General features: G+C 43.6%; 1 protein-coding gene across 9 annotated transcripts in view; it reads right to left on the bottom strand.

The window, feature by feature from the left end:
- Nucleotides 1-27,761, bottom strand: part of wdfy3 (WD repeat and FYVE domain containing 3) — an 85,853-nt gene that overhangs the window by 25,513 nt on the left and 32,579 nt on the right. For 7 of the 9 annotated variants that reach the window (XM_080499423.1, XM_080499424.1, XM_080499427.1 and 4 more), the window contains exons 13-31: nucleotides 27,471-27,668; nucleotides 26,327-26,410; nucleotides 23,265-23,457; nucleotides 22,934-23,148; nucleotides 20,364-20,476; nucleotides 16,749-16,986; nucleotides 11,519-11,619; nucleotides 7,913-8,131; nucleotides 7,342-7,523; nucleotides 5,472-5,703; nucleotides 5,118-5,278; nucleotides 3,262-3,373; nucleotides 2,985-3,175; nucleotides 2,421-2,573; nucleotides 2,058-2,135; nucleotides 1,816-1,973; nucleotides 1,557-1,651; nucleotides 1,344-1,464; nucleotides 590-807 (exon numbers count right to left, since the gene is read on the bottom strand). In XM_080499423.1, coding sequence (XP_080355549.1) covers nucleotides 590-807; nucleotides 1,344-1,464; nucleotides 1,557-1,651; nucleotides 1,816-1,973; nucleotides 2,058-2,135; nucleotides 2,421-2,573; nucleotides 2,985-3,175; nucleotides 3,262-3,373; nucleotides 5,118-5,278; nucleotides 5,472-5,703; nucleotides 7,342-7,523; nucleotides 7,913-8,131; nucleotides 11,519-11,619; nucleotides 16,749-16,986; nucleotides 20,364-20,476; nucleotides 22,934-23,148; nucleotides 23,265-23,457; nucleotides 26,327-26,410; nucleotides 27,471-27,668 — 3,062 coding nt within the window. The remainder of the gene's footprint in view (nucleotides 1-589; nucleotides 808-1,343; nucleotides 1,465-1,556; nucleotides 1,652-1,815; nucleotides 1,974-2,057; nucleotides 2,136-2,420; nucleotides 2,574-2,984; nucleotides 3,176-3,261; nucleotides 3,374-5,117; nucleotides 5,279-5,471; nucleotides 5,704-7,341; nucleotides 7,524-7,912; nucleotides 8,132-11,518; nucleotides 11,620-16,748; nucleotides 16,987-20,363; nucleotides 20,477-22,933; nucleotides 23,149-23,264; nucleotides 23,458-26,326; nucleotides 26,411-27,470; nucleotides 27,669-27,761) is intronic. The other 2 variants (XM_080499430.1, XM_080499431.1) reach the window with 1 other exon arrangement.

Raw genomic sequence — 27,761 nt, 5'->3', positions numbered from 1 at the left:
TCATAGCTTTGTAAAAAGGCAACTGTGAGCTAACTATGTTACATTATAAATAAGGAATGTTGAATGTTTCTGTAGGAACGTGCTATATATTGGAAAGATTTTGACTTTAAGCAACTTGAAGATGCAAGTTTAGCATTTTATTCTACGAAAAGTAGGATAAGATAATATTCCAAATCGAAAATCTAAGCTGTCCGGGCAGTTACAATCTGCTGATTTCACAAGGAGGACCCCCCCCACATAGTATCCGATTACTTCCCCGGTGCAACGCGCTAAAGCGGATCGGACCCATTTGAAGAGTTTGGAGGACGAAACCAGTCGAGAACCACCGTTCGAGGAGGAACTATGGAGAGCAGGGGGGACACAGACAGTAGAGAGGACCAACCCTTGGCTCTGCGGTACACGAACTGAGCGGCTTTGTGTTTACTGAAGGACGGCCAGCTCCGACGGAGGGCGCTGCCCGCGTGAGGAGAGGCGTCCGCTGCCGTCAGCCGCGACACAACACACAGCGTTTACAGCAGGAACTGACATTTTCAGACACGAGCCGGTATATTCAGCCCCGCCCCCCCCTCTCCCGCCCCCCCGGACTCACCCAGCACGGTGCCGATCTTGTTGGTGAGGACGGAGTCGGTGTGGTCCAGCCAGCCGCCGCCGCACAGGCCCTCTTTGAAGCGGTTGAGGATGGACTGGTTGGACAGCAGCACCACGTGGATCCAGAGGGCCGCCGTCACCGTGCTGGAGTGGAGGTGCTCCTCCATGAACATCAGCAGCCAGTCGAAGCCCAGCGTCCGCACCAGCTCGTCACACGCCCTGGGGGTGAAGAGGAATCGTGTCTTAAATGTCATGGAGTAAATGGCATTTTAGATTGAATCCTGATTTCTAATTGAATCCAACTCTTTGCAGTAAACTCGCAGCTCCACTTCTCTTACGTTGGAAAAAAAATCTGTAATAATTTGTTCCTCTAGAGACAAAGAAGACAAATTGGTGGCCTCGATCATGACTTACAAACAACTGGTCTAATTCAAAGGTGTCAAATATGAAGCCTGCAGGCCAAAAGCAGCCCACAAAAAAAAAAGTCTAAGGATCCGTTCACACTGCAGGCAAATTGCATGTGTTCGACTTCCAATTCACTGATGTGAGACTGATGTCCCAAATCTGAGCCGGAGGAAGCCCCCAAAATGTGTGAGGAAAGAATTTTTAATAAATTAACACAGTAGACACAAGGTGATGAGGTAAATCATTGAAAAAAATTGTGAGTTTTTGTGTCGGTGAATCTCTATCAATATTGACTTCGGTGACCGGCATGACTTTTCCAAACACTGAAGCCCATGAGGGTTGTGTCTTACTGTGCGTTGACGGTGCACTTCTCCTTGGTGGTGAACAGCAGCCGGAGCAGGTTGTCCAGCAGCCGGTTTCTCAGCAGGATGAGGTTGGCCGACAGGAGGCCGCCGAAGTCGTCCTCGTTCCCTGGAACCGGAGCAAAAAAATAAACAAAAATCCATCCAACCGGCCTTTTCACTCTGAATAACTTCAGCAACGAGCATCTCCTTTACGGTTACCTCCGTCCAGCTTCTCCTCATTGTTGATCTCCATGATGACGAACTTCTCGCACACGGCGAATGTGGGCAGAGTGGACGAGATGAACTGGCCGAACCTGAGATGAAAACGTTCAAAGTGTAAGTTTCTGACAGAATGGGATAAAGATATAGTGCGGGGGGGAGGAAAAATTGAAGTTATCAGATCTGAAGTGATCCCGGATGTTCACATTATCCGAGGATTTGCATTTTCATGTCGTCACGGCTTTGCGTAGTTGCTCACCGCAGCAGGTCGTACGGGTTGGGGAAGCCCTGCAGCAGCAGACTGAGCACGTTGCTGATGGCGGCCACGGTGGGCTGAGACAGCGAGGTGTCCCTCAGGGTCAGCAGCAGCCTCGGGATCAGCTGGAACTCCCGCAGGAGCTTGCCGTTTTTCGCCGCCTCGCTGCAGGAGACATCAGTGAACGAAAGACATCAGCTTCAAATCCCTACGACTGGAAGAAAAGACATCCCGGCGTGTGACACTTGCCTGGATTCTGTCAGCAGTTCGATGAAATGCTCGAACAGGGACAGATGGAGCTCGTAGGGAGCGTGGAGCCACACCTGAGGAACACAAAGAGCCAGATTGAGAATCCAGCAGCAGCTGCCGGCAACGAGAAGCAGCCGTTTCGCCGGGAAACCTCAGATTTTCGAGGTTTCAACAGCAATTTCCTCAAACGTTCCCATTATTATGTACTTCTGACCTACATTAAAGGCATAAAACGTTCGTCCACATTCGGGCCGTACGTCTAATATATGGATACTGCAGGACACTGAATTCACCCTGGACATCCACCCCGTCTGATCGAGCCGCGACGAGGCCTGTGCGAAAAAAACGTGCGACCTCACCTCGAAGTCGCAGAGCAGGTCCTGGAAGGCGGTGGAGTTGGGGATGATGGAGGTCTCGTGGCCGCTGTCCACCGTTCCCACCAGGGAGAAGGTGAGGTGGAGGATGTGGCTGTTGAGCAGCGAGCGCTTCTTCTTCAGCAGCATGGCGAGCAGCTGCAACGCGAAGGGGACGGTTTCAGCGGGAAATCGCAGCGACGTCAGAGGTCGGGGTGATCAGAGGGCGATGGGAATGCGACAACACAGTGGCAAAGATCCACAGTGGGGGAAAACAACTAAACTAAACAGGAGGTCACACACATGAAACTGGTTGAAAACATCTGGACTAAATGGGAACGGTATTCACGAGGAGAGGCGCAATATTAAGTAAACAAGCGCTAATGTTGAGTATTGTAATAAAGATATTTTTAAGAAATATGAGCACTTGCTGAAATGGTGTCTTTCCAAGCAACAGTGCTCTTTCTCTTGGCATGAATGCGGCTCCATCCATCTTTTTCAGCGTGCAGATTGAGCACAGTGATACATTTTCAAAGCTTTCCGCTTTGTTTCCGGCGAGCTCAGTCTCACCTGGTAGCCCTTGATGCGCTCCATCTCCTTGCTGGCCAGCGGGTTGCTTTTGACCACACACACTAAAGCTTTCACGGCGGCGTACAGCCCCTCGACGTCCGACGCCATGGCGACCAGTCCCAGGATGGCGGCGGCCCCGCCCACGTACTGCAGGCTGGAGGCCACGGGTTTGGGCACGAAAGCTCGGACGCCTGAAGATGCAAAAGATAAAATGTGTTTTTTTTAATGGTGTGACGCCGTCGGGCCGCTGTGGACGGCGAGGGCCGCCGGGGTTTACCTAAGTATCCGATGACGGCGGCTCCCACGGTGCGCGCCGGCCCGTTCAGGTGTCCCGCGGCGTTGTGGATGAGTTTTACTGGAGTGGCGTTTTCATGGGAGGACACGGCGAGCTGGGAGAAGAGGAAGACGGTCGGCGAGGAAATGCAGACCCACGTTATACACACAAATCACCATGCCGTCACTGACTGGGATCAATCGATCCCGTCAGAAGGGGACAAACACAATATCACACTTTTATTAACTAATTTCATATTTGTTAACACAAGGCACATCAAAGACATTTTAGTTCAGGGGCCACATACACCCCAATTTCATCTTGAGTGGGTGGGACGGGTAAAATAGTGCCGTAATGACCTTTACACTTGTGGCGCAACTAAAAATAAAGTGTTTTTTTTGATAAGACAAGTTGTAAAAAAATGCATTTTTTTGGCCTGTTTTATTAATCTCTGACTATTGTAACTCAACTGCCCCTTTTACCCCCCCCCTGATCCTCTACTCAGGTGGCAAAACACTTCTGTCATAACAAAGGTGTCATATTAAACTGTTTTTCAACAATTTCATATCGCTGTCAGAGGTCCAACAACATTGTATTCAAAAGGTAGAATGAATTTTTATCCAGTCCCTCGAGTGAGCTGTACCGAGAACAGGCCATTTCTGTGTTATTTCCCCACATGACATCATGAAGGGAAAACTTAAGAATTGCTTAAATGAGCTCACGTGCGCTAAAAATGGATCAAGTCAGTAAAGGAGGTGACAGACTTTCTTCACTTCTGGAGCTTCATACATAGGCTATGGAGACACATATTACTGTTAGAAACCCATTATAAAGTAAATTTTGCATAATATGGGACCTTACAGATCTGGTCCTCATCAAAATGAGGTGTCGTCTATTTTCAAACATTTCTAAAGAGATTTCTGAAATGACGGAGCTTCAGTTCCTCTCCTGAGGTGGCGAACCGATTCAATGCCCAATTTGTTTTTTCTTTGTTCACTGTCCATTTCTCGAAGCAGGACATGACAAACAGCACTTTCTTTAAAAGAGTTTTTATGTTATGTCAATGACGACATACATTTTGGCACCGAAGGTGACATTTTTAGTTCAGGTAATAATGAGGAGATGAGAACGATGCCTTGCAGCCTGCAGCTCCAAAAACGCTGCCTCAGCACTTTGTGCTTCCTGCCAGCTCTTTAAGAAAGGTGGAGGAGGAACATATTTCAGGCTTCTGACGGGATAATTGGTTATTTAAATGCATATTTAAACACGTCTCAACCTGCAACTGAATTTGTGTGTGCTTTTATTAAAAAACAACTCAGTAGTGGTGAGATAAACTGGAGAAGATAGTTTTGTGAAGTGTTGGTATTTATTATTCAAGCTGGACTTCAGCAGAGAGTCTGCACCCAACCTGCTATTTGCCACATTTAGCCGCACTGCCGAGGGACAGAGAGGTTTCTTTTTTCAGTGTGTTACATCAGTCGCATGTGACATTACGTCAGCCAAAACACTGAGCCGCACTAATTTCACTCACAACACAAACACTTCATCCCTCCGGCAAACTGACGAGGAGAAGACAGGAAAATCATTTGCTGCTTTTATTTATTGTTCTTCAAATGTGGTTTTTTTATTTGCAAGTTTCTCACATTCTTGGTTATTCCATGGAATCTATAAGCGAGGTATGAATAAGTCAATGGCTTTAGTCGAATTCCTGTAATGTGGCCACTACTTTGATTTGTGTTTGCATATAAAATGCTTTGTGATATGACACAAAAAAAAAACCCCACAAACAACAAAACTGCTTTTGTTGTAGACTTGTTTGTTTGTTCGCTCACTTATTTGTTCACAAACTCTCTCCTCACCTGCTTTGCGATGGCTTTGCTGTCCAGCTTGTTGTAGACCTTCCTGATCTTGGCCACAGTGAGGGTGGAGGCGGAGAAGGCGTAGAGGCTGAAGGAAACCTTCTCCTCCGCGACCAGCACCACGGGAGAGGCCGGGGAAACTTCGGTCTTTGAGTCTTTACCTGGAAGAAACAGAGGTGGAAAAAAAATAAGCGTAAACAATAATGAGATGACAACAGATTGAGGAACAATGGGTCGAACAGGGAAGAAAGAAGGTCCAGTTAAATCAAATCACGAGATCTCGGGGGGGGGGGGGTGTTTCGCCGAGCATGGTTGCGGAGAGCAGCAAAGCAGAGGTGAGAAGGAGGAACTTACAGGGCAGGTAGACGGCCTGCGAGCTGCCCACGTAGTTCGGTCCCAGTTCGTAGACGGCGGCCACGCTGGCTGCGGGTAGGACCTCCTCCAGGAAGTGGCTGGGCCCCAGGCGCCACACCAGGCTGGAGAGCTGCCGCTGGGCGGGCGGCGTCCCGACGTACGCGTACACCGTGCTCACGACGGGGGGGTTGGTGGAACCCGAGCCGCCCGGACCGCTGTGGATGTAGTGGAGCTGGAGGAGGAAACACAAGGGGGGGTGGGGGGGCGAGTCCAACAACACAGCTTTTTATTATCTTTCTTATTATAGAAACAGAAAACTTTGAAAATCCCACAATCATGAACAGTAGCATCAATTATTCCCTGTTCTTTGATTTTAAATGTATAATATTTGCTTTGGCGTCTTGTCATTTGGGACTTTCTGGTGTGTAATAGTTGCAAAGCTTCACTGCTTCCTCCTAGGAGTTCTCTCAGGATGCTGCCTCGTCCTCACAGGATGAAGCAGACGAACATCTGCATGCTGATGTGACTTCAGGAGTGTTGTTTGCATTGTGGAGGGTGTCTGACGAAATACCCACAGAACCAGCGGAGCATTGTATGAAGCCAATTAGACCGTGAATCAAAAGAAAAAAATAATTTGATTCTGGATGTGGGAGTTTTACTCATCTCAGTGTGATTCATGCTTGTGAGTGGCAGCTCCAGCGTGTTGACTCGCTGATGGTTACTCTCAAAAAAACAGCACCTCACAGCACACCTGCCTGCGTCATCGGGACAGACTGCAGATTTTGTGGCTTTGTGTTGGACCTTGAAGCCTTTGCTTTCTTAAATGTACTTGAACAAAGACAGACATGCGCATGAAAGCACCATTTGAATTCAGTTTGAACTATAGGGGCGTCTCGTGTGGAAATGGCTGCACAATTATGTCTTATTGAACACAATGTCATCTCATTATGTTCTTTTCAGCTGATCTGGCCGACGCCGATCACCCCCGACAAGGTAGAAAAAAACCCCCGGCGACGCAGACGGGGGGCCGACACGAGGCAGGCGGGTTATTTCCTGCACGTTCGGTCTGATCAGGAAATGAAGCTGCTGTTATCAGTGTCGCAGAGAGGAAGCTGCGCTGGCGGTTTGAGCCGCTTCCCCAACTTCTGTCTGGTCTCAGAGGGGAATCTGAAGTCACGAAACCACGAACCGTATGGACTTCTGCTTATGGCAGCGTCGCCGCACTGCTATTTAAATCCTGATTTACTGAAACATTAGAAAGCTACACGACACTGTGCACCCATTTCAACCAAATGTGTTGGTCTTTCTTTTTTTTTTTTAAATGTTTGCTGATTTTATATTATGTAAAGTGTCTTTGAGTATCTTGAAATGCACAATACAAATAGAATGACCTCACTTCTGTGGAAATTTTGGATCTTAGGCTACTAAAGAAGCGTTTCAATTCCAAAGGATAAGTAGAAAGCAGGGGAAACAGACTGAACTCTGTTTTGAATATCAAAAAAAAAGTGTCATGTATTTGTGCAAACAACTTCAACAAAGCAAAACCGATATTGGAGGTTTCTCGTCAGCTCCTTCTTCTACAAAGTGCTTTATTGCAGTTTTCTTTGACATCCAAGTTTGTCAACCGACAAGCAGACAAAATTCTGGCTTAATATTATAATATATAATAATAACATATTTATATAGCACCTATAAATATCATGTTTACAAAGAAAGTAGACACACTATGTGTGCTGCATGACACCAAAGCACCGCAGAGGAAAACCCTGATTTCATTGACGATGGAGACGACATTAACTCAGCCGTGTGTTTCAAGGCGAGCGCGTGCGATCGCAACGCGTCATCGCACTCGAGCGGCGTGTGGCATTACCTTGACAGTGTTGATGAGCTGCCCGTCCAGGTACAGCGTGGCCATGCTGTTCTTCAGCATGCCCTTGCTCATGACCAGCACCAGGTGGTGCCACTGTCCCTCGGCGATCAGGTCGCCACAGCGGAAGCGAGCGCAGCAGGGCAGGATCTCGTAGAAGGAGGCTTCTTCACTCGACTCGTCCGCTGCTCAGAGGGAGGGAGGGAAGGGCAACGCGAGTGTGAGTCAGGGGGGGCGAACACGTCAGCTCGGTGACTTCACCCCTCTTGGGCAGGGGTGTTAAACTCAAACTTGAAAGTTTGTCTTTGTTGTGGCGCAGAATCCACATGATGGAAATTACTCCAATCTCAACATTATTTAAAAAAATTAAGTGAAAATTAATTGAAATCCTCAATAATATGGGTCAATATAGTTTATATTCACTGCGTTTCGTAGCTTCATTAGCATGTATTACTTCCATCCTCACGCCTGACCATGTTACCCATGCCAGGTTTTCTGAACGCTGCTAATTATTCGGTTGAGAGGAGCCGCCATCTGACGTGACGGGCGAGCCACACGGGCGAACGGGACTCACAGTAGGTCTGCAGCAGCTCCTCCTTGGTGGAGACGGTGAGCGAGCGGTCTTTGGCCGACAGCACCACGGACAGGCAGACGAAGTGCTGCTCCGACGAGGTGGCCCGCCGCACCACCGTCAGCAGCCGCACCGGGTGGGCCTGCGGCGCCGCGCTGAAGTGCTCCACGCAGAACCAGGTGGAGTAGCTGAGGCCGGACGGAGGAGGGAACAAGCGCTCACCTGGAGGGGAGGAAAAAAAGAGAAAAATACATGTTGACTTAAGTCTTCTTTTTCTTTTTCTTTTTTACATTTGTTTCTACGTAAAAAACATGCAAGAATGAAGTAAATCTAAATATTAATATGATGCAGGTGTCATTTTGAAACAATTTCAAGTATCTTAAGGATTTCATCATGAGGACTTGTGTCTCCCCAATGTCCCGATCAAATTCCACAAACTGTCGTCAATGTTTTAATACACTTTATTATATTTGCTTACTTCTCATAGTTAATGTAGTTCATATTTGTCCAAAGTATATTGAGGCTAATTTTATATTTAACTGCAATGAAAAATCAAGAACTGAGGTGACCAACTTCCCGGAAATTCTGCTGCTGCGCATTGGGAATTACAGTCGCAGTAAATTGTTCTTCTGTGTAATATTGTATTGTGCATGTGTGTAGTTTCTTTACAGAACCAACCAACAGCGCCAACTCATGGCCTGACATGCTAACTACACAGTTTTCAGAGTATCCACTTCCAGGTAAACGGACAACATTTTAAAAATGTTGCAGTGTAAAATCAAAACTTTTCGAAAGGAAAACAGAAAATTATGCATTTTCACTTTAAATGTTGCATAAATGAGATACATAAGGCTAATTTATGTACCTCTCCTCTGACTCTGTTCTCATGGGTTTCTCAAGGCGTCAATAATTTCATAAGCTTCTATCAAGTCAGCAAAAATCCTCAAAACATATCTGTCTTTATATCATATGTGATTTCCATGTGTAACATCGAGTTAGTAAGTGATTCAGCCAAAATCAATGCTTGGAGTACTAGTTTGGAACCTGGTCTCACCAGACTTTTAAGACAGTGTGCTGGATAATAGATCCAGTTGTCTTCAGCGTACAGTAAATGTCACTGGGACACAGGTTCACGATCAAGTTTAGACCCGGTCCACAAGTATAGAACGGACGTGAGACAATCGGTTTAAAATTAACTTGAGGGGATGCGTTCGCCTCTCGTTTGAATCAGAAGGTGGCTGCAGGATGACGGAGCCTCTGGATGAAATCAGACACAGATATGGGTCAGAAAGCAGAGAGAGAGAGAGAGAGTGGGGAAACAGGAGGAAAGTGAAGGAGTGAGATGAGTGAGGTAAGGAAGAAGGGAGGGACGGTGACGGAGAGAGGAGACAGATTGAGGGCAGGGGGAAAAAGGAGGAAGAAAAAAACCGAGGAGGGGAGGAAGAGAGTTGGGAGATGGAGATGAGCAGTGAAATGGCCAGAGAAGTGAGAAACGTGAATGACGGGGAGGACTGAGGAGGGGGGGAGGGAGGGAGCGCCAGGTTTATAAATAGCTTTGTGTGACGAGGCGCAGAAGACATGAGGAGAACAGTGTGGGGTAGATGAGTACACAGAGCAGATGACTGGGTAAACAGACAGAGCGGCCAGATCAAAGAATGAGGAGGAGGATCCGTTAAACAAAAACATTGCTTTTTTTCCATATTTTTATACATTTAAATTTTGTGTGGTCTTTGTAGCTAAAAAAAAAAAAAGCAAAAATACTTGTAAGTAACTGTTTGGGGAGCAAATCCAGGCAGGAAACTCAAGATGATGTCAGCTCGCTGGACGCCCTTATATGGACGTTGGCTCCAGGCGCGGCGACAATGACGCCAATGTCAAATTCGCAGGGAAATTTACGCTTCATGCCAAACTGTCGTGTGTCGGTGTATGACAGCGTTATGAAGGGGTACAGATAGGAGTATCAAAGACAACGGGAGAAAAGTTTAATGCTCAACTAGAAGAAGGGCAAGAGAATCCAAAGACGTCGGGGATACCTTACGAGCCAAGAAACACAAATTCAGTAGCGAGAAAGAAATTCTCAAACCTAAAGAATGTCACAGTCTTCCTCATTGATAAGCCATAAAATTTAATACAAGCAACATCTAAAAGCTTTTTCTTTTTTTTCTTTTTTTACAAATGTCATCTTTATATCTGTCAGTGCGCTCGATTTCTTACAGTTTGGTCAATATGTTGTTTGTTGTGTAAAAACAGAGTGAAGCTGATGTCAAATAACGAGCACTTGGTGCCTGTAGGCAGGTTTAGAAGGTTTGTTAAAGATTGTTTTCCCGGGAAAATGAGACAATAGAGCTTTCACTGGGAGCCATTTAAGAAAAAACTATTTGACTCGTTTCAGAGACGATGAACGTTGCATAAATGCCCGGAAAAGGATTTGATTTAAAAAAGAAAACAAACAAAAAACTAACAAAACAAAACAAATAAACACAAACAGCTACTCTTGGATTATGAAAAAAATACAAGCAAAAATTATATTCTGTCCCCTTTAAGAGAGGAGATGAGAGGCGAATGAGTAGCGCAGTGCTTCATAAATACTGAATAAGGCTACAGATTAGAGATTCAGCCATAACATCAGAGACTCACTTTACCTTTTACCTCTGGTTAAAAAAGCCTGTCTTGTAAAATCCCTGAGGATTAAATTATATGTTTCACAGCACATTTTGTATCCAACAGCTTTGTTTTTTAACACACAGGTATAACCAGTGCGTTAAACTAAAGGACGGGTCTGCAGAAGTGACTGTGAACATTCCGGATGTGAAAGAAAGCCAGAATAAAGCAGACTTTAGGTAGAAAAACTGAATATTTTGCTGGTGGCTCGTAGACTAATGTGAGTGGGATGTGTGCAGTTATAAATGAATCCCACATGGGGCCAAATGTGGGGGGACAAAAGACAGAAATGTGTTTCATGTGTTTTACATACAAGCAGTTTTTGGATTTGTGGAATAAAATAAAACCAGGTGGGATGACTGGAAGGCTGCGAGGAGGAGTTAAAAAAAAAAAAAATCTGAATCTATTCTTACTCATTCACTGTTTCAGTTGAAAACAACAACTTTGAGCTGTAAGAGTTTCCAAAGCAACGCCGGTGAGCGTGAAAGCTTATTCATAGGTTTCATTTTGAATATGTTCAACAGGTGAGAAAAAAGTTTTACTTTGTGCATCCAGGCATAATTTACTTTATGCCCGGATTTGGTGAATATTTAAATGTTAATTTGATTCATTAAAGTTAATACGACTTGTGTTCACACCTACATTTATTGGCCGTTTTGCTCAATTTGCCGATCAATAAAAAAAAAAAAAAAAATGCTAAAATCGGTTTAAATCCGATTCTTCTGATCCAATCGGAGCACCCCTAATTCTTATGATTGTCATTTTCTCAATTGACATCAACCCCAAGACAGCACTGCACTGGTAAACATCATTGTTCTGGAAGTTTGGTCGTTCTTTTACAAAACTTGGCCTTCGTGACTTTTCCTGGTACCTTTAGCTTAAAGTGGAAAAATACCAAACATATCAGAAACGAGTATATATATACATGGAGCATTTAATTATGTCTACCTGTCCCCATCCCGCTCAGCACCGCCCCGTCGCTGACCCCCGAGGTGTTGGTGTTGTTGGTCGGGGCATTGTGAGGAGCCAGGCTGGGTAGAAACAGACACCTGTGCACAGAGAAAAGACAGATTAAGCAACATAATCCGGAGAAGAAAATCCAGCTGCAGCCAACACAAAACACGGTAAGCTTACATTGTAAAGCCAAGTTCTCAACTCCCAACCACCAAACTCACAGAAGGCTATATGCTAATTCTCACACTTCAAGACACAAAAGGCTTCAGATTATAATATGGAAATTTCAGCTGCTCGCACTGAAGGATTAGGTTTGTGTGGTGGAGGTTGAGAGGACAAAAGGTTTCTCTGTAGCGTCGACGGAGACGGCAGTGGCCCGAATGACCAAAACCAACAAGATGACGATGGTAAAGACAAAACAAAAAAAGGTATCGATGCTTCGAGGATTCCTGAAGGCGATCATTCCACAAAATTTTAAAAAGGATTTGACTTGTGCTGACTCATTGGTCCTCGCTGTAGGTGCTATTTTCTCCTCTAATTATTCTGAAGGCTCTGCTGCTCTGGGAAATTAATGTGTTTTGGTCCCCCCCCCCCATGTTGCGAGACAAAAAGAGCATCAAGGGAGTGAAGTCAAATCAATCAGAGACACGACAGCCGTGATGACAGCTGAATAAATCACTGGACCTGAATGTGTAAACCAAAGACGGAACCAGACCAGGAAATATTTTTCCTTTGCTCACAAGAGCAAACATTAAAAAATGTCGACATGAATGATAACTTGCGTGTTGTTGCTATGGTAACTGCTGCCACTCACAAAGACAGGGGGGGGGTGTTGGCGGTTTGACAGGTACGACAGAGTCAAGGACGCAGACTCGAGATAAAGACTAGAACACACTGTCAGGGAGAGAAAACTCCGGAACCAAGCAGAATAATCCTAAACTGTGAGGGGCAAACACGACTGTGACTTGATGTCTCTGCAATCGACGTAACACACCTCTTATATATAAACACCTTTCCCTGACAACAGACTTGGAAGCAGCTCAAACTGTTTTGTTTGGAAGTATTAAAAATACGTCCACATTTTATCTAATGATAGTCATTCAGTTGAAACTGAATTTATGTGGATTTTACAAATACAGCCGCGAGCTAACTTGTGTTCTTCGTGCCTCTTGTCGGAAGTCCTTAACTACTTACTAACTTGGCATTTTGCCAAGTCCTCTCCTTCAAGCCAATTAATGGCTTTTTACACAACTTGCTCGCAGTCTCTAACCACCCACTAACTTGTGGACTTTGCATCACTTGATCCTTGACCACTATCAAGCAGATTGTGTATCACTCCAGACCCGTCATACTTCCAACTTGCATGCAGACCACGGATGCGCACGTGACTCTATTCATTCTACATTTCAGGGCTCATTTCGGTACACGTAAAATAACGTAAAATTAGGATCCCTAAAATATTTACACTTCTGGTGAGCAGCGTTCTCCTCCTTTTGGTTTATATTTCACTCAAGCAATTCCGAGTTGTCTGGCTATCCTTATAGTCTTTTAAAATGTGACTGTACTGACGGGGAGACCGACTCATCTCCTCGCACAAAAGCCCAGTAGGCATCCATTGCTGTTGTTGTCGATCGTTGCGCGGTCTCAAACAATTGAGCTGCGTGCATTCGACTGCGAGGATTGTTAATGCACGGGGATGCATGACAATATTTACGTCACACGGACCAAAGCCTATCCTGTGGATGTGGAAAGTGTGAAAGGGCCTTAACTCGTAGCTAACTAGAAGATTTTTGTAACACTTTTTAAGCAGTTCTTAACTCGTAGCTGTCACACCACCTGTCAGTGGTTTCAAACTCTAACCTAAAGGGTCCTTTTATATTTTAAAACAAAACCCACAAGTAGTCTTCAACTGCCTAACTCACTAACTTATGGATATTATAGCACTTTATAGTTGATTGGTGCTATTAGCTATCCAGTCCCTTTCATGCCAGTTGTTAGCGCTTGCTATCCGCTAGCTATGGAAAAATACCCGATATATGCAAACATTTGAACATTGCAGTAACTTGGCTATATCTTAATTGTGAGGTCATCGTGCGTCGAAAAATCTGTAAATGCAGAAAGTGGTTTTGCTCGTCTGACTTTACTTTCTCTGATAAAACAAACAAGAACAAAAAAAACAACATAAGAAAAGCACCCGCATTTGAAAGTAATATAAAATTCAGTTTTGATTTTAAAAGAATATGGCACAGGTAGAACTGGGTAGTTGATACCAAAGGTCAAGATATTTCCTTTGTTGTCTACAACATCTTTGGACAAAAGAAGCGAGCGCTCTACTTAAATATGTGTTTGTTGCATATAAACAACCTACTTTATATGCCACACGATAAAAAAAGGTTAATAAGGGCAACTCCCGCTTTGTGTTTTTACCATGACAGGAAGTTCAGAGGTCAACGTTATAGCGAGAGGACGTCGTCCCAGAAGCTGGCGACGTTTCAAGATACTTTTCAAGGACAAATACTTGAACACGTGTGTCATACTAACAGCTACTCATTAACATATACAGGCTCTATAATTGTATTAAAAAATATTGTAGGATTTCATCAGTGCCATACTAACAGTTAAAATGTTGTTGTTTTTTTAATTCTTAAAACATAAGAAATAAGTTTTGTTGGTTCCAGCCTGAGAAGATAATCCAGGCCTCGGGGACGCCACTGGCTGAGTGTGTGTAAGCACGGTAGCTTGTGCACGAGAGCGTGTGTGTGAGGGAAGAGAAGATTTGTGTGTGTGCTTCCTAACAGCAGCAGAAGCATCAATATTTTATGTTGACAGATGGGAGAAAAAAGTGTGTGTGTGTGTGCGCACTGGTTTAGCTGCCGATGTGGGGACCCTACGTGTATTTGCACAGTCACATGCCGGGGATGTGCATGACTTCTGGGGACCGAAAGGAAAAACCCCCCCCCAAAACAAAAGAAAACAAGCCCCCGTGATTCCCCCGGGCGATTTCACAGGTTATGAGATACCGACGAGGTGAGGAGGAAATCTAGGTCATGGTACGGGTACAAGCTGAAGTACCAAGGAGGAATATTTAAATGTAGATGTTGCCTAAAGTGAGACAGCACCGTGTGTGTGTGTGTGTGTGTGTGTGTGTGTGTGTGTGTGTGTGTGTGTGTGTGTGTGTGTGTGTGTGTGTGTGTGTGTGTGTGTGTGTGTGTGTGTGCATGCGTGCGCCGAGGAGAAAGTGGGCCAGTGCCTCGTTGCCAGCGTGATGCCGCTGTGCTGCATTTTCAGGAGAAACTCCATGTTCTATTCTGAGACGGCTGCTGCGATATGACAACTGGGTTTCTTCTGAGCGGCATAACCATCAAAGCTTGAAAAAAAAAAAAAAAAGTAGATCCTCAAGTGTGCTTGCGTAATACCGAGCCGCCTGAAACGTACTGAATCACAGCTTCAGACTGCAATTAATAGCCAACAACACAGATGCCCGACAGAGCAAGCGCTGCTTAGTTGAGCAGTGAAGCTAACAAGTCGTAGCGCCTTGTTGTTTTGCTCTAAATTTGGCCGATGGCTTGTTGGCGTTGGGGAGACGTGAAGACAAGGATTAAAAGCAGACTTTTGGGCATTTGTGGATTTGGTTACACTACCCTCCAAAACTGAGTGGAGACATCTCAAATTGATCCAGAAACGCCTCGTGTGTTAACCCACAGTCGTGAGACTTGTTGTTAATGCAGCTAATGAGGGGAACGCGATACCCTAAGCTCTATTTACATGACAAAGTATCCAAATCAAGCGATCTGGGTGTCCGTTTAACAGTCAACAATGCTCGGAGCTGCTTGCAAACTTGCAATGATAGATCGCGAGGCCCGTCCCCATTTCCCAAATCCGGACAGACGTCACAAATAAACATCCCACATCGTAGCCTTTGGCTTTGGCTTTGTGCATCTCAGTGTGCATTCGTAACGTAAATTCTCCAAAAGTAGGACGGGGGGGGAAATTTCCAAGGTCACACCGCACACGCCGCCCGACCGCCACATTCACTGGTCACCCAGCACGGCGGCGGCGGGGAGCGACACGCCCCGACAGCCGCGGCACAAAGAGCTCGGTGAGACATGAAAGGCGGAAAATAAGCCTATTTGTATGCGCGGCCCCACGACTGCAGGCAAACAGCAGTCTCCTGCTGAGAGGCTGCGAAGAGTGAGAGAGAGAGAGAGAGAGAGAGAGAGAGAGAGAGAGAGGGGGGAGAAAAAAAACCACATAACCTGTTTCAGTGGAGGGTAAAAAAATTAGATGGCACCCTGAGGTGTGCCAGAAAAAACTGATCTGCAAAGAGATTCAGAGCAAAAATACTGTCACCATCTGTTGATCCAACCAAGCTCGAAACAAGACGGAGAGAATACTCAAACGCAGCCGACTGGAAGAAAGAATTATTGGCATAAATGAACTGAGTGAAAAATAGTAAAAAAGGTACGATGTGAAGTGAGGAGAAGCGTTTGTGTCGGGGACAATGACAGCAGAGGCGCTCCACTTGATGGAAATGGTGCTCAAACTATTTTTTTTTACACCATTGTTAGAGTATTTTATCAGTGTAAATTTCAAATGTGATTTAATTTTTTAATTTATTAATTTTTTAAGGTTTTAGGCCGTTTCTTTTTCTTTTTTTTTTTAATGCTCGCTCTTTATTTTCAAGTAATATTATGATCGGTTCATGATGGAGTGACTATAGACAATTCATATCGAGATTTACGGTACGAGATAGGAAATGCATAAACCATATTTTCTGGACTATAAATCACACCATTATATTCTGCTGTCAGTGAAATACACCAGAACTGGACGCTGCTGGTTTTTCTGTTGTGGTCATATGACCAGTCAAACAACTGAAACTGGAAATAAAGCATAAGCTGAGATTTCATGAAACTCTTTGGGTCGACCGATCTCAAATCTTTCACATTTTCTTCAATATCCTAAAAGATAAACTGATGATGGTCCAGGTACCTATTTTTCTATGCTATGACCGAAATGCACTTCCAAACCTTTACTACCCTCAGAATTCCTATTATCCCAAACGTAACCAAGCAGTGGAACCACTACCAGGACCTCCTGAATATCTATTGAAATATCTTCAATATAGCATTTACTCATAGCCAAGCATTAAGTAATTATTTAGAAAGAGTCTTAATCAGCCACTAGGAAAAGAACATGAATGAAAACCGTCTTGTCGACTCACCCGAAGCCTTCCAGCGAGGTGTCGAACTCCACGAACGCGGGCGTGACGGCCGACCCGTGCAAGCGGATGTCGTGAGGCGTCGTCATGGAAACCAGGCACTTGACTCGTGTGAGGGGCACGGTGCTGCCCTCGGCCGATCGCACCAGGCTGCGGCTGATGCGGTACTGTCCGTTCTCCTCGGCCGGCGTGGCAAAGACGCTATCGGGGCCGAAGCCCTCCATCGACATGGTCATACTGTCTGTAGGGGGGGGGTGGGGGTGGGGGGGGCAGGAAGAACCCGATCACATCCAGGGAGCATATTTCTTTTCGTCACAAAATCAAAAAACAGCTGAACTGGACCAGTACAAAATGTTTGGGAAATGGTCCATTTGTAAAAACCCACAATTGAATTAACTTTAATTATTTTATTTCGTCTTTATTTTAAAAAAGATAAATAGTTTTACTCTAAATTTACTTAATTTGATCAAGATTTCTGTTTAAAAACAAGGATTAGCTGAGAAAGACATAAAAACTACCTTTAAATACCTGTAAAATCTGAATGCAAAATAAACAAAACATCAGGTAAAAAAAAAAACAAAGTTTAACTGACGGATATTGACTTTGATCTAAATTGGATCCAACAAAAAAATCCTGCAATGAGTGAAAAACACAAACGTTCATTGTGAAATCTGACTTAAACATCACTGAAGTGTTGATGTTGATAATAAACCCACGTTATATGCTTGAGGGTTGAAAAACAAAGCACAGAGGGACATGAATTTGAAGAAAGTTTGAGCGAAAGCTTGTAATCTACACATCTAAATGAGAAGCTTAGTGGATTTTAAGCAAAGGTTTTTTTCATTTAAAATGAAGTGAAACCCTGCGATTCTCGAGTCAACCTTTCTCGAAGTATTCCAGTGTATCTTTGTTAGTATTGTATTAATCAACTAATCATAGTTAACCTTAACTACACACCCAATTAACACTTGCAAAGGCCATATGTTTAAAAATAAACACATTTTAGATTCTTGCTTTTTGAAATGTCGAAAATGTCTTGAAAATTCCTCAAAATAACCCCCTGGCAGCCCTGAGTGATGCTAAAAGTGCAGTCATTGTTCCAGATGTTGGATTGGACCCTCAGACTCACTTATCGGTGTTGCAGACAAAGTGAACGCCAGGCTCACACACCACCAATACCAGCAAACACACTCGCGTCATTTGTGCTGTAATAGACGCTGCTTGTGAAGAGCAGTAATTAGCGGGGATTTAATATCCATCCTCTGCTGGGAGGAGGCACAGCAAGTAATTAAAGCGAGCTGAGGAGCCCCGAAAATTACAGACATTAGCAGCTGCTAATGGAAAACAAACCACTTGTGGTGGATCTACAATCACACGATGATCCTTGTTTAAACAGGAAGCAGACCAAGACTTTGGGATTATTAAAGGAGTTTGTTTTTTCTCATTATAAAGGTCTGTGTGAGTTTTCTTTCTAAATAAATGTTGGAAAATGCCAGTAAGTTTTGATCTGGCTGAGAATTATCTGATATGGAATACCTGCTCTGGAGAACCTACTGTGCGCTACCTCTTCTGGATTATCTACTGTGTGTTACCTCTTCTGGATTATCTACTGCGTGTTACCTCTTCTGGATTATCTACTGTGTGTTACCTCTTCTGGATTATCTACTGTGTGTTACCTCTTCTGGATTATCTACTGTGTGTTACCTCTTCTGGAGTATCTACTGTGTGTTACCTCTTCTGGATTATTTACTGTGTGTTACCTCTTCTGGATTATCTACTGTGTGTTACCTCTTCTGGATTATCTACTGCGTGTTACCTCTTCTGGATTATCTACTGTGTGTTACCTCTTCTGGATTATCTACTGTGTGTTACCTCTTCTGGATTATCTACTGTGTGTTACCTCTTCTGGATTATCTACTGTGTGTTACCTCTTCTGGATTATCTACTGTGTGTTACCTCTTCTGGATTATCTACTGTGTGTTACCTCTTCTGGATTACCTACTGCGCGTTACCTCTTCTGGATTATCTACTGCACATTACCTCTTCTGGATTATCTACTGCACATTGCCTCTTCTGGATTATCTACTGTGTGTTACCTCTTCTGGATTATCTACTGTGTGTTACCTCTTCTGGATTATCTACTGCACATTACCTCTTCTGGATTATCTACTGCACATTACCTCTTCTGGATTATCTACTGCGTGTTACTTCTTCTGGATTATCTACTGTGTGTTACCTGCAGAAGACGATCTGGTTGGGATTACCTGTTCTGCATTACCTGTGAGGATTGCCTTGATTTTCTGTGGTTGAACGAACTCAAAACCAATTGAATGCAAATCGCTCCCACGTTTGCGAATTACACGTGTCGCTGTATCACAATGTAAATGTCACATCTGCTCCAGTGACTCTGTGATCTTTGGCTTTTCCTCCCTGTGCATAACCCCGCGAGTTCCTCCAGGTAATTAAAAGGAGAGGACGCTCCTCCACCAGGAGATCCGTCCTCCTCAAAACTGCCTCAAGATCGATGCTGCAATTTCAAGCTTTTACAAGAGAAGGAAAGTTTCTGACTCTGGAGGAAACCTTCATCACTGTTAAAGACGGGAATGAATCCCGGGTGACGTTATCAGCTCAAGAGTTGTAGTGAGTGGAGCCACAGCGCTTCAATTCTCAGCTATTAAAAACTGCCAGCTTCACTTTTGAGGAGGCCGCCCTTTTGACCCGCTGATACTTTTAAAGACGTGAGTAAAAATCCGGAGCCTTTGTGTGGTCGTTATTCCACCGTAAAGAGGTTTTCAGCTTATTTCTGCTCAGAACTTCTGAAGCTAAATACAAAGAAATGTCAAAAAACTTCACGGCAGGTTTTGAAGTCATTTAACCAAACTTTTTGTGAAATACATGGAACATGTATAATATTGCTGCATAATATATCACAATTTTATATGTATTGCAATAATATGAGAATGTAGACATGGCTAAAGATTGACATTTTAATGAATGATGTTATACCATTTATGCTCAGTGAATTCTAAATGACAGAAAGTTAAATATGAAGGAAAGGTGCAAACAGCCTTCATAGCCTTGAAAAACCCTTAAAAATAACCAATTTTAAAAAAGAGATGAACAATGAAGTAAAATACTTGGCAGCCCTAATTATTTGATGGCCACAGAAGAAAAGTCAAAAGTACAACAATTAAGGTACAATTAGAAACAATTAAGTGAAGAAAAGGAAAATTCTACGAGTGGAAAGTGCAAATATGAAGTAAAAAACGAAAAACAAAAAAATGAACAGGGCTCAGACACAGCTGGTCTTAATCAGGGCAGAGAGAAAGAGCACTGTTCTAGAAGAATAGAGCTCAAAGACATTAATACCATCTGCGTGAGTGTTTGTATAAATCCTACTATTATTGCAGTAAGTTGGAAAACTACACATGAAAAAAACTGTTAAACTGGTAACTTCCCACTAAGGAAGACTGGAACTTTCGAGGAGTTCAGATGAGCTGAACAGTCTCGAAATGTGGAATAAGACCAAGCAAACTTAATTCTAAAACAGCTTAATAGTCAAATACAGTGTTTCCGTATATGTCGGCTTTGTTTGAGAGGAATGGCTCGTGGTCTTACTTCTCATCTCGGCGTCGTAGCTGAGCGAGCTGGGTTTGTGGACCCGGTACTGCTTCAGTAGCTTCTTGTCCCAGGCGCCGCAGTTCAGAGGGTTTCCCAGACGCAGGAACTCCCTGAGGAGGAGGAGGAGGAGGAGGAGGAGGAGACAGATTACTGGGGTGTCAGCAGGGGAAAACACAGCAACAAAGAAAATTTCGATCGCACCTTTAATTACTTAAAAACTTTTTTAATTCCAAGAAATAAGCTCACTGGTGCCTCCCACAGGGGAGGAGCAACAATGTTTCAAGTGTTCATAAAAGATTTGCGTTCACAATGTTGGGAAAATAAAGTCTGTGTACATAGAAACGGCAAAAACAATGTAGTTAGCATGCCAGGCCACGAGTTGGCGCTGTGGGCTGTTATTGTAATTCAACCACACACACGTGTGTGCAGAGAAGAATACACTATAAATATTAACAACGGCATTACACTTAGACAAAATCCATATGGTCAGACGACCAAGTTGTATTGTTATTACGGTTCATTCTATAAAACTATACAACTACCAAGTCCCGGGGGATTTATTACGGCCGTGGTGCACGCGCACATTAGCAACAGCAAAGTTCCACACAGAGTCATTTTGCAAAAAAAATTGCGTTTTCAGTGGATCCCCAAAACACAACTGAAGTTTTACATTTTCACTTGAAACCATTGGGTAAACAGGGTTTCGAAAAACAATCACCGACACGGTCATTAAAGAGTAAATCACCAATCATTGTCAGGGGGGTTTTGAGAATCACTGACACGGATGAGTGGCAGGTGAGTGACTTGAAAGCAGTAAGAATGATGGAGGCAGAATAATGGGGGGGGGGGGGGGGGGGGGGGGCTGAGTGACAGATATGGATATATTGCCCTCCAGCACAATTACTGGGAGAGAATGGGAGGCGGCCGGGTCACATTTCCATATGAAAAAGGGGGCGACCACGTGCATGTCAAGTAACTTCACCCCCCCCCCCCCGGTCCTGCTCATCACACTTAACCAGTCAAGCGGGAAATGAGGCTCGCCTCATTCTGCATGAATATGTAGAGCTGCATCACACGTTGGAACCTGTCAAAGCAGACTGAATGCAGAATGCTGAAATGACGGAGCCGCGGCGCTTCTGTGCTTTTCAAGAAATCCAGTAGACGTCGGTGATATTTACTGCCGTATTTCCTCTTCTAAGTCGTGTCCATATGGGATATAAAAGCAAGGGTTGACAAATTTCTGAATGACGGTTTCAGTACAGGAGGTTGTCTTGACTCCGCCCACACAGACGCAAGTTTAAGTGTGAACATACGGCGTGGAAAAGTAAGGGTTGTGACTCCTGCTCCCAGACAGATTGCTCTGCATCTGTGTCGTCAAGAGCGAAAACACTCAGGCCCCGTTCACACGCCAACGTCTCAAGTGAAAACGCATCATTTCTGCGCTTTTTTTCTCGGGGAGTTTTGCATTTTAAACATCAACATTTTGAAAACAATGTCGACAATGTTGACATGGAGACAGAGTTGCTTTCAACAAGTGTTCAGGGTCTCAGAGCACCGTTGTCGTGGAAACAACACCCAAATCGCAACGGAAGTGTTTTACTTTGAAACGTTGTTTCAAAGTACATTTATTACAATGTCTTTTTCCGTTGAGAATCCAGACCCAGAACCTGCTGTAACAGCTGTTACCTCGGAATTATCTTTTCTAGTCACCTGTTTATCAAACAAATACTTTATTGGTAATTGAGAAAAGCAGATTCAAATTGGCTCTGCGGCTAGAAATGTTTGTTTGCGCTGGGGGAAAATCTCCCGAGCGGAAGTGATGCACTCTTTTCTTGACCAGATCTCAAAATGAAAGCTTTAAAATGCAGAATCAACTCTTGAGGGACTTTTGGGCTCCTGGAGAGATAATGGATCCATATGTGCAGATGCACTGCACTTATTGTTTGTACTATGGGGATGTATGTCTGCATGGGAAACTATTGTAACAGCTACATTTAGATTTTGATTACCTTCTTTCAATTCATTCGTTTCATTTTAGAAATGCAGTCCTAAAACACTGAAATCACCAACACTTTGTTTTACTTTAGGTTTCGGTACTGATGATATGAAGCCACGATGGGACTTTTTTCGGGATACAGACCTAAATCCTGATTCACTTTTATACTAAGGTATGTTGAATTTTTCACAGTTTTGTTTGCAATGTGGGGAGTTCTAATGCTTGGCTCTGGGCCTGAAATGCACACACGTTTTTTTTTTTTACCTCCTGATCAATTTTTGTATGCTTGATTTGAACAACGTAGTATGATTATGTATATATTAATTCAAAAGGGCACTTTTGAAGAAGAATCGTCTTTGTATGCTAAGGTGCATTAATTATGGACGGAAAATAATGCATGCGTTAATTTTTACATGTTAAAAAAAAAAAAGGTTCTTACTGCTTTTACATTTTAATATCATGCTAATTGGAAATACGAAATTGAAACCTAACTTTAATTTGATAACAGCCGTCTCAGTAAGAATACGCTTTTTGGGGGGATTAAAATGTGATAGAATTGCAGGTGCAGTACCTGAGTGCCATCGGCTGCAGGGCCTGCGAGGCCAGCCTCTCAAAGATCCTCTGCAGCGGCGGGTGCAGCGGGTGGTCCTCGTCGCCCAGGGCGTGGCTGCAGCGCTGCAGCAGCCGCTGGTGGAGGCAGGCCTCGCACAGAACCTGCTGGTTCCTCTCACTGTTCACCAGCAGCTGCAGGTTGTTGGCCACGGCCAGCTGCAGGTCCAGGGCGTGCTGGGGGGGGGAGGGGACGGAAAGGGAACGGAAAGGGAACGGAAAGGGAACGGAAGGTTGGAGCTCCAGCCATCAAAACACTTTTTATACACGGCGTGCTTGTTGTGTTCGCTCACCTCCGGCTGGCTGTCGGACGACACAGAGGGCAGCAGGTCCAGCATGGCCAGCACGGCGCCCGGGTGGATGACCACCATGTCGGACGAGGACGAGGAGGACGAGGCGGGGTGAGAGGCGTTGGCCAGGTGGAGCTTCAGGTCGGTCAGGGCTTTGACCGGGGCGGGAGGGCCCGACGTGCCGTAGTAACCATGTCTGAGGGGACAGAGACGGGAGGGGGGAGAGGTCACGCTCAGCTTTTTATATCGAGATACTCGCTAACGTTTAACGCGGGACGCCTTAAGGTGGACAAATACTCGAGGACTGAACGCTTCATGTTGAGAATAAACCCCTCACACGTCAAATGTCTAACATTTGTGTATCATCAAACAAGTTTTGCACAAGATTGCAATGAAAAACCTTCCTAGCAGCGATGATTAAAAAAAAAAAAAAAAAATCTAATTCCTCTGTTATTACAGAGTTTGTATGGACCTTCAGTATAGTAGAGCTGAAAAATGTTATAAAGACTGATTTCCTTGATTAAAAATAAAATAAAAAATGAAAAGTTCATCATTAGTTAAGCATAAGAATCAAACAAGGAAAAAAAAAGACAAAAAACAAATTTGAATTTGGAAAATATAAATTAGAAAAAAAACATTTGCCATATTGTAGTGCAGTAAAAAGTAAAAAAAAAAAAAAAAAGAAGAAGTTCAAACCTCATCGAAACTCCCACATAACTTTCGAGCAACTCAAAGGAAAATAGCTAACACAAAGTGCATTACCATTTCGGCCACTGGGTGGCAGTATGGCGACAAATCTTCAGCCAATTATTTCAGGGAAGAAAAATAAGTAAAACAAAGAAAGGCCTCGCTGACAAGCAACAATGGATAAATTGAACACATTCAAGTCAATATAAATGAGAATATCAATTAAAATTCTTCAGTTTTTAAGGGTAATTGATCAATTAATTTATATTACTGCGATCTGAACAGCAACAACAGAAAACAGGGTGTTAACCCATAATTGGCACTTTTTCTTTACCTTTGCTTTCTACAGATTCATAAATAAGTTTGTATTATGAAGAAAAAATGCTTTATGTTCTCGCCCCACTTACTCTTCTAACTTAGGAAAAGTTCATCTGGTCCACAGTCGAGGCCAAAATAGCAGTTGCAGGGTTTCTGCAATCTAAATTACCGAGTCACAAATCCCCTCGTCTTCACAGGAGATACAGAGCTGAAAATCTGGAGTCAGCTAAAAAAAAAAACTACTGCGAGCTTTGGTTATTGAAGACTAATTGCTTGGTTCAAGGTCACAGAAGCTGGAGGATCTTTTCATTTACATCATGTGCAACGAGAAGTCGGCTGCACGCTTTAGAAAAACTCCAGCTTTCAGACTCGTTTGACACCAAATAAGGAAGAGAGGCTGAGTCAGCAAATATGGAAGCACTGGAAACTTTAGGCCGCATTACTTTTTTTTTTTCTTCACACCATTTTTTAGTTAGAATGGAAAACATCCGTTTTTTTTTTTTACATGCTCAGAGCCACTGAAAATGCAACTTTTTGAAAATGGCTCCCAGGGTGGAGATTTTTGAAACGCTCCAACTGTCTTCGTGGAAATGGGGGTCTCTGCATGCACACTGTGTGGTTTTATTCCAAAAACAACCTACAGCACCAAGTTGTGGCCTGGCACGCATGCTCACATAGTTTTTTTTTTTAACATTTCTGCTATTTCCACAGCAACAGCCATCTTTGTCAAAATGATGAGTTTTCACTTGAAACCTTGCATAAATGTGGCCTCAATGTAGAATTAATGTAAAAGTAATGTTTTATTGAGACTACACAATAATTACAGGAGTGGTGTGAATGAAACATACAAATTCCTGTTCTGAAAATCCACTTCTGGAGTTGTGACAGTTAATATTATTGGTGGAGAGGTTCTTGCATCTTTGCATTTAATTCGCTTTATAAAAAATCTTTTTTTTTTAATGATCTAGCTTGAGCATGTATGAAATAATTGAATTGACATGGATACAAGAAGTTAGTTGCAATGTGTTTTTCTGGATTTGATTTTGCTAAGTTAAGCACTTTGCAAGAAGAAGAAAGATGTTTGAATTCAATTACTTGGAGAAAACAAAACATTTCCAAACTGTTTCACAGTACACATAAAGACTAATCTGCCTTTCACAACTCATGTCAACATTGCGTGACGTTATTAAAATGGCGTTACAAGCTGATATAAACATTTTAAAAAATAAAATAAAACAAAAGCTTATATTTGCTCAAACAATACGGAGGAGCCTTTGATCCACAACTGTAAAATCAGGTTCAGCCTCATGACTACAGATGAGTACGGTCTTGGAGCTGATCCACACTGGAACACGTGAATACACAAATCACACTGTTTTCATATCTGAAGAAGAAATGGAAACACGAGCAGCGACCAGCTTTAGTGAAAAATAAGTAAAAAAGAGAAAGAAACAGAGGGAAATAAGCAGATGAGAGCCAACATGGCAACTTTATAGCATGGGAAAGTCTTCAGAGGACATCTATTCCGGTACTTTCTGTCACGTAGCTACTGTTACAGTATTGTCTGTTCAGAGAAAATGAGGACAAACGGTGAGGTTAAAAACCCGTTGACATTTCCCCTGAGGGGATTGCTCATGTTTCAGGATTACGTCAACTGAATTTCCGTTTATGTTCATCCGTTGGAACATTTACTATACCATCGTCTGCATACCTGGAGACATTTCTTACATGCAGCAGAGAGATTGGGACTCTGATGACGGTTTAAATGACTCTGAATGTTTACGTCATATTGTTCGCTGTGTGGGTGGTTGTATTTCAAAAGCACGGCAAGTTTCTAAATATATTTTTATTTCCTTGGATTGCCGTTTTTAAGTTTTTTTTGTTTTTTTCCCCCTCACTTTTCTGCAGCTAAAACTCGACTAGAAAAGAGTCACATTGATACATTGAGAGAAACCAGCTGACATTAACTTCCTCCCCAGCCTGCAGAAACACACACTTCCCCCGTCCCTGCAGCTCTGCAGAGGATGAGGACGGTGGGTGAGGGTGAGGAAGGTAGCTACCTCTTCCTGGTGAGTGCTGGCGTGCCCCACGGGGAGGGCAGCGACGTCTCGTGAGTCAGGCAGGGAGGCACGTGCTCGGCACGACTGCACGGCAGCAGACGCACACACACACACACACACACACACACACACACACACACACACACACACACACACGCACGCACATAAAAAAAAAGACACAACAAGATGCATTCAATCCACAAAACAAACAAAAAAAAAACAAAGAGGAAGACACACGCAGCCGTGCAGATGGGCCACGCCGGGGATGAAGAGCCAGACAGCACCAGAGGTTAGAAGGAAAACACAGAGAGAGAAGAAGGAAAGGAGATATTAGTGGAAAGTTGACGGAAGAAAACTGATCAGAGCTCCAGCAGGGACAGAGACACAACAGCAGCTACACACCAGTTTTTTCCACGAGGAGACGTCCACAAACCACAAATCATCACAGTACGTTTACTCTGCGGGTCTGACCTCACTGGATTAGTGAGGCTACATGCAGACGGACTGAAGAAAGCATTGAAATCTTGGCAGGTTTGTGTTAAAAATTCCAAATTCTGTGAGGGGCATTCAGGTCGCGTCAAGAAAAAAGTGGTTGTTTTCCATAATCTCCCACATTTTCCTCAGCATTCCACAGGATTTACTATTGGCTTTATTGTAAAAACAATAAACATTAAAAAAATCTTAAATTTTATTCTCAAAGCTCACACTTGCTTCAAACAACTCCTTTATTTAAAAAAGTATATTTAATTTATTCCAAAAACTCCAGAAACTTTTTATTGTTACCTTATTTCTTTATTGTGAAGCGGCTTTGAGTTCACAAAAAGCTCTATAGAGGTTTGATGGATGATGATGATTATTATTATTAATAACAACAACAATAATAATAACAATAGCAATAATAATAATAATAATTCCAAAAAGTCCCATTTTGGTGTCAAAAATCACGCTTGATCCTGAAAACGCCTTCATTCTAAAAAAGTGTGTGAGTACTTGTGTTAATCCTGACCCCTCACAGGACTATTTTTGTTGTTGTTGTTCTCCTCCACAGTTGATCTTCTGCCTCCTCTTTTCAATTCAGGAGTAAAATCTAAAATGTACCCTGCCCCGGAGCAGATTGTCGCACGTTTGTTTTGGGTGCACGGACCTGTCGAAGGAGTCGGTGGCCATCTTGTACAGGTAGATGAAGAGCTTGCTGCAGTGTTTGAGGGTGGGACACACGCTGTCGCCCGCACAGCCTCCCGGCGCCGCCTCGTCCTCCAGCAGCCTCTGGAACGGCTGAGCGTTGGAAGGGAACACGCTGGTTGCCCCCAGCTTTTTGGTGTCGGAGAAACAGCCCAGCAGTCTGCAGGATGGGAAGCAAAAAAAAAAAAAAGAGGTCTCATAAAAGATCAGAACAACTCAACATGGCGTCAGTCTTCCTCGATGAAAAAAAAAA

Source organism: Blennius ocellaris (genome assembly GCF_963422515.1).
Source record: "Blennius ocellaris genome assembly, chromosome: 7".
NCBI classification, from domain to species: domain Eukaryota; kingdom Metazoa; phylum Chordata; class Actinopteri; order Blenniiformes; family Blenniidae; genus Blennius; species Blennius ocellaris.
The sequence above is the reverse complement of the archived record's forward strand: the minus strand, read 5'-3'. Positions and strand labels throughout refer to the sequence as shown.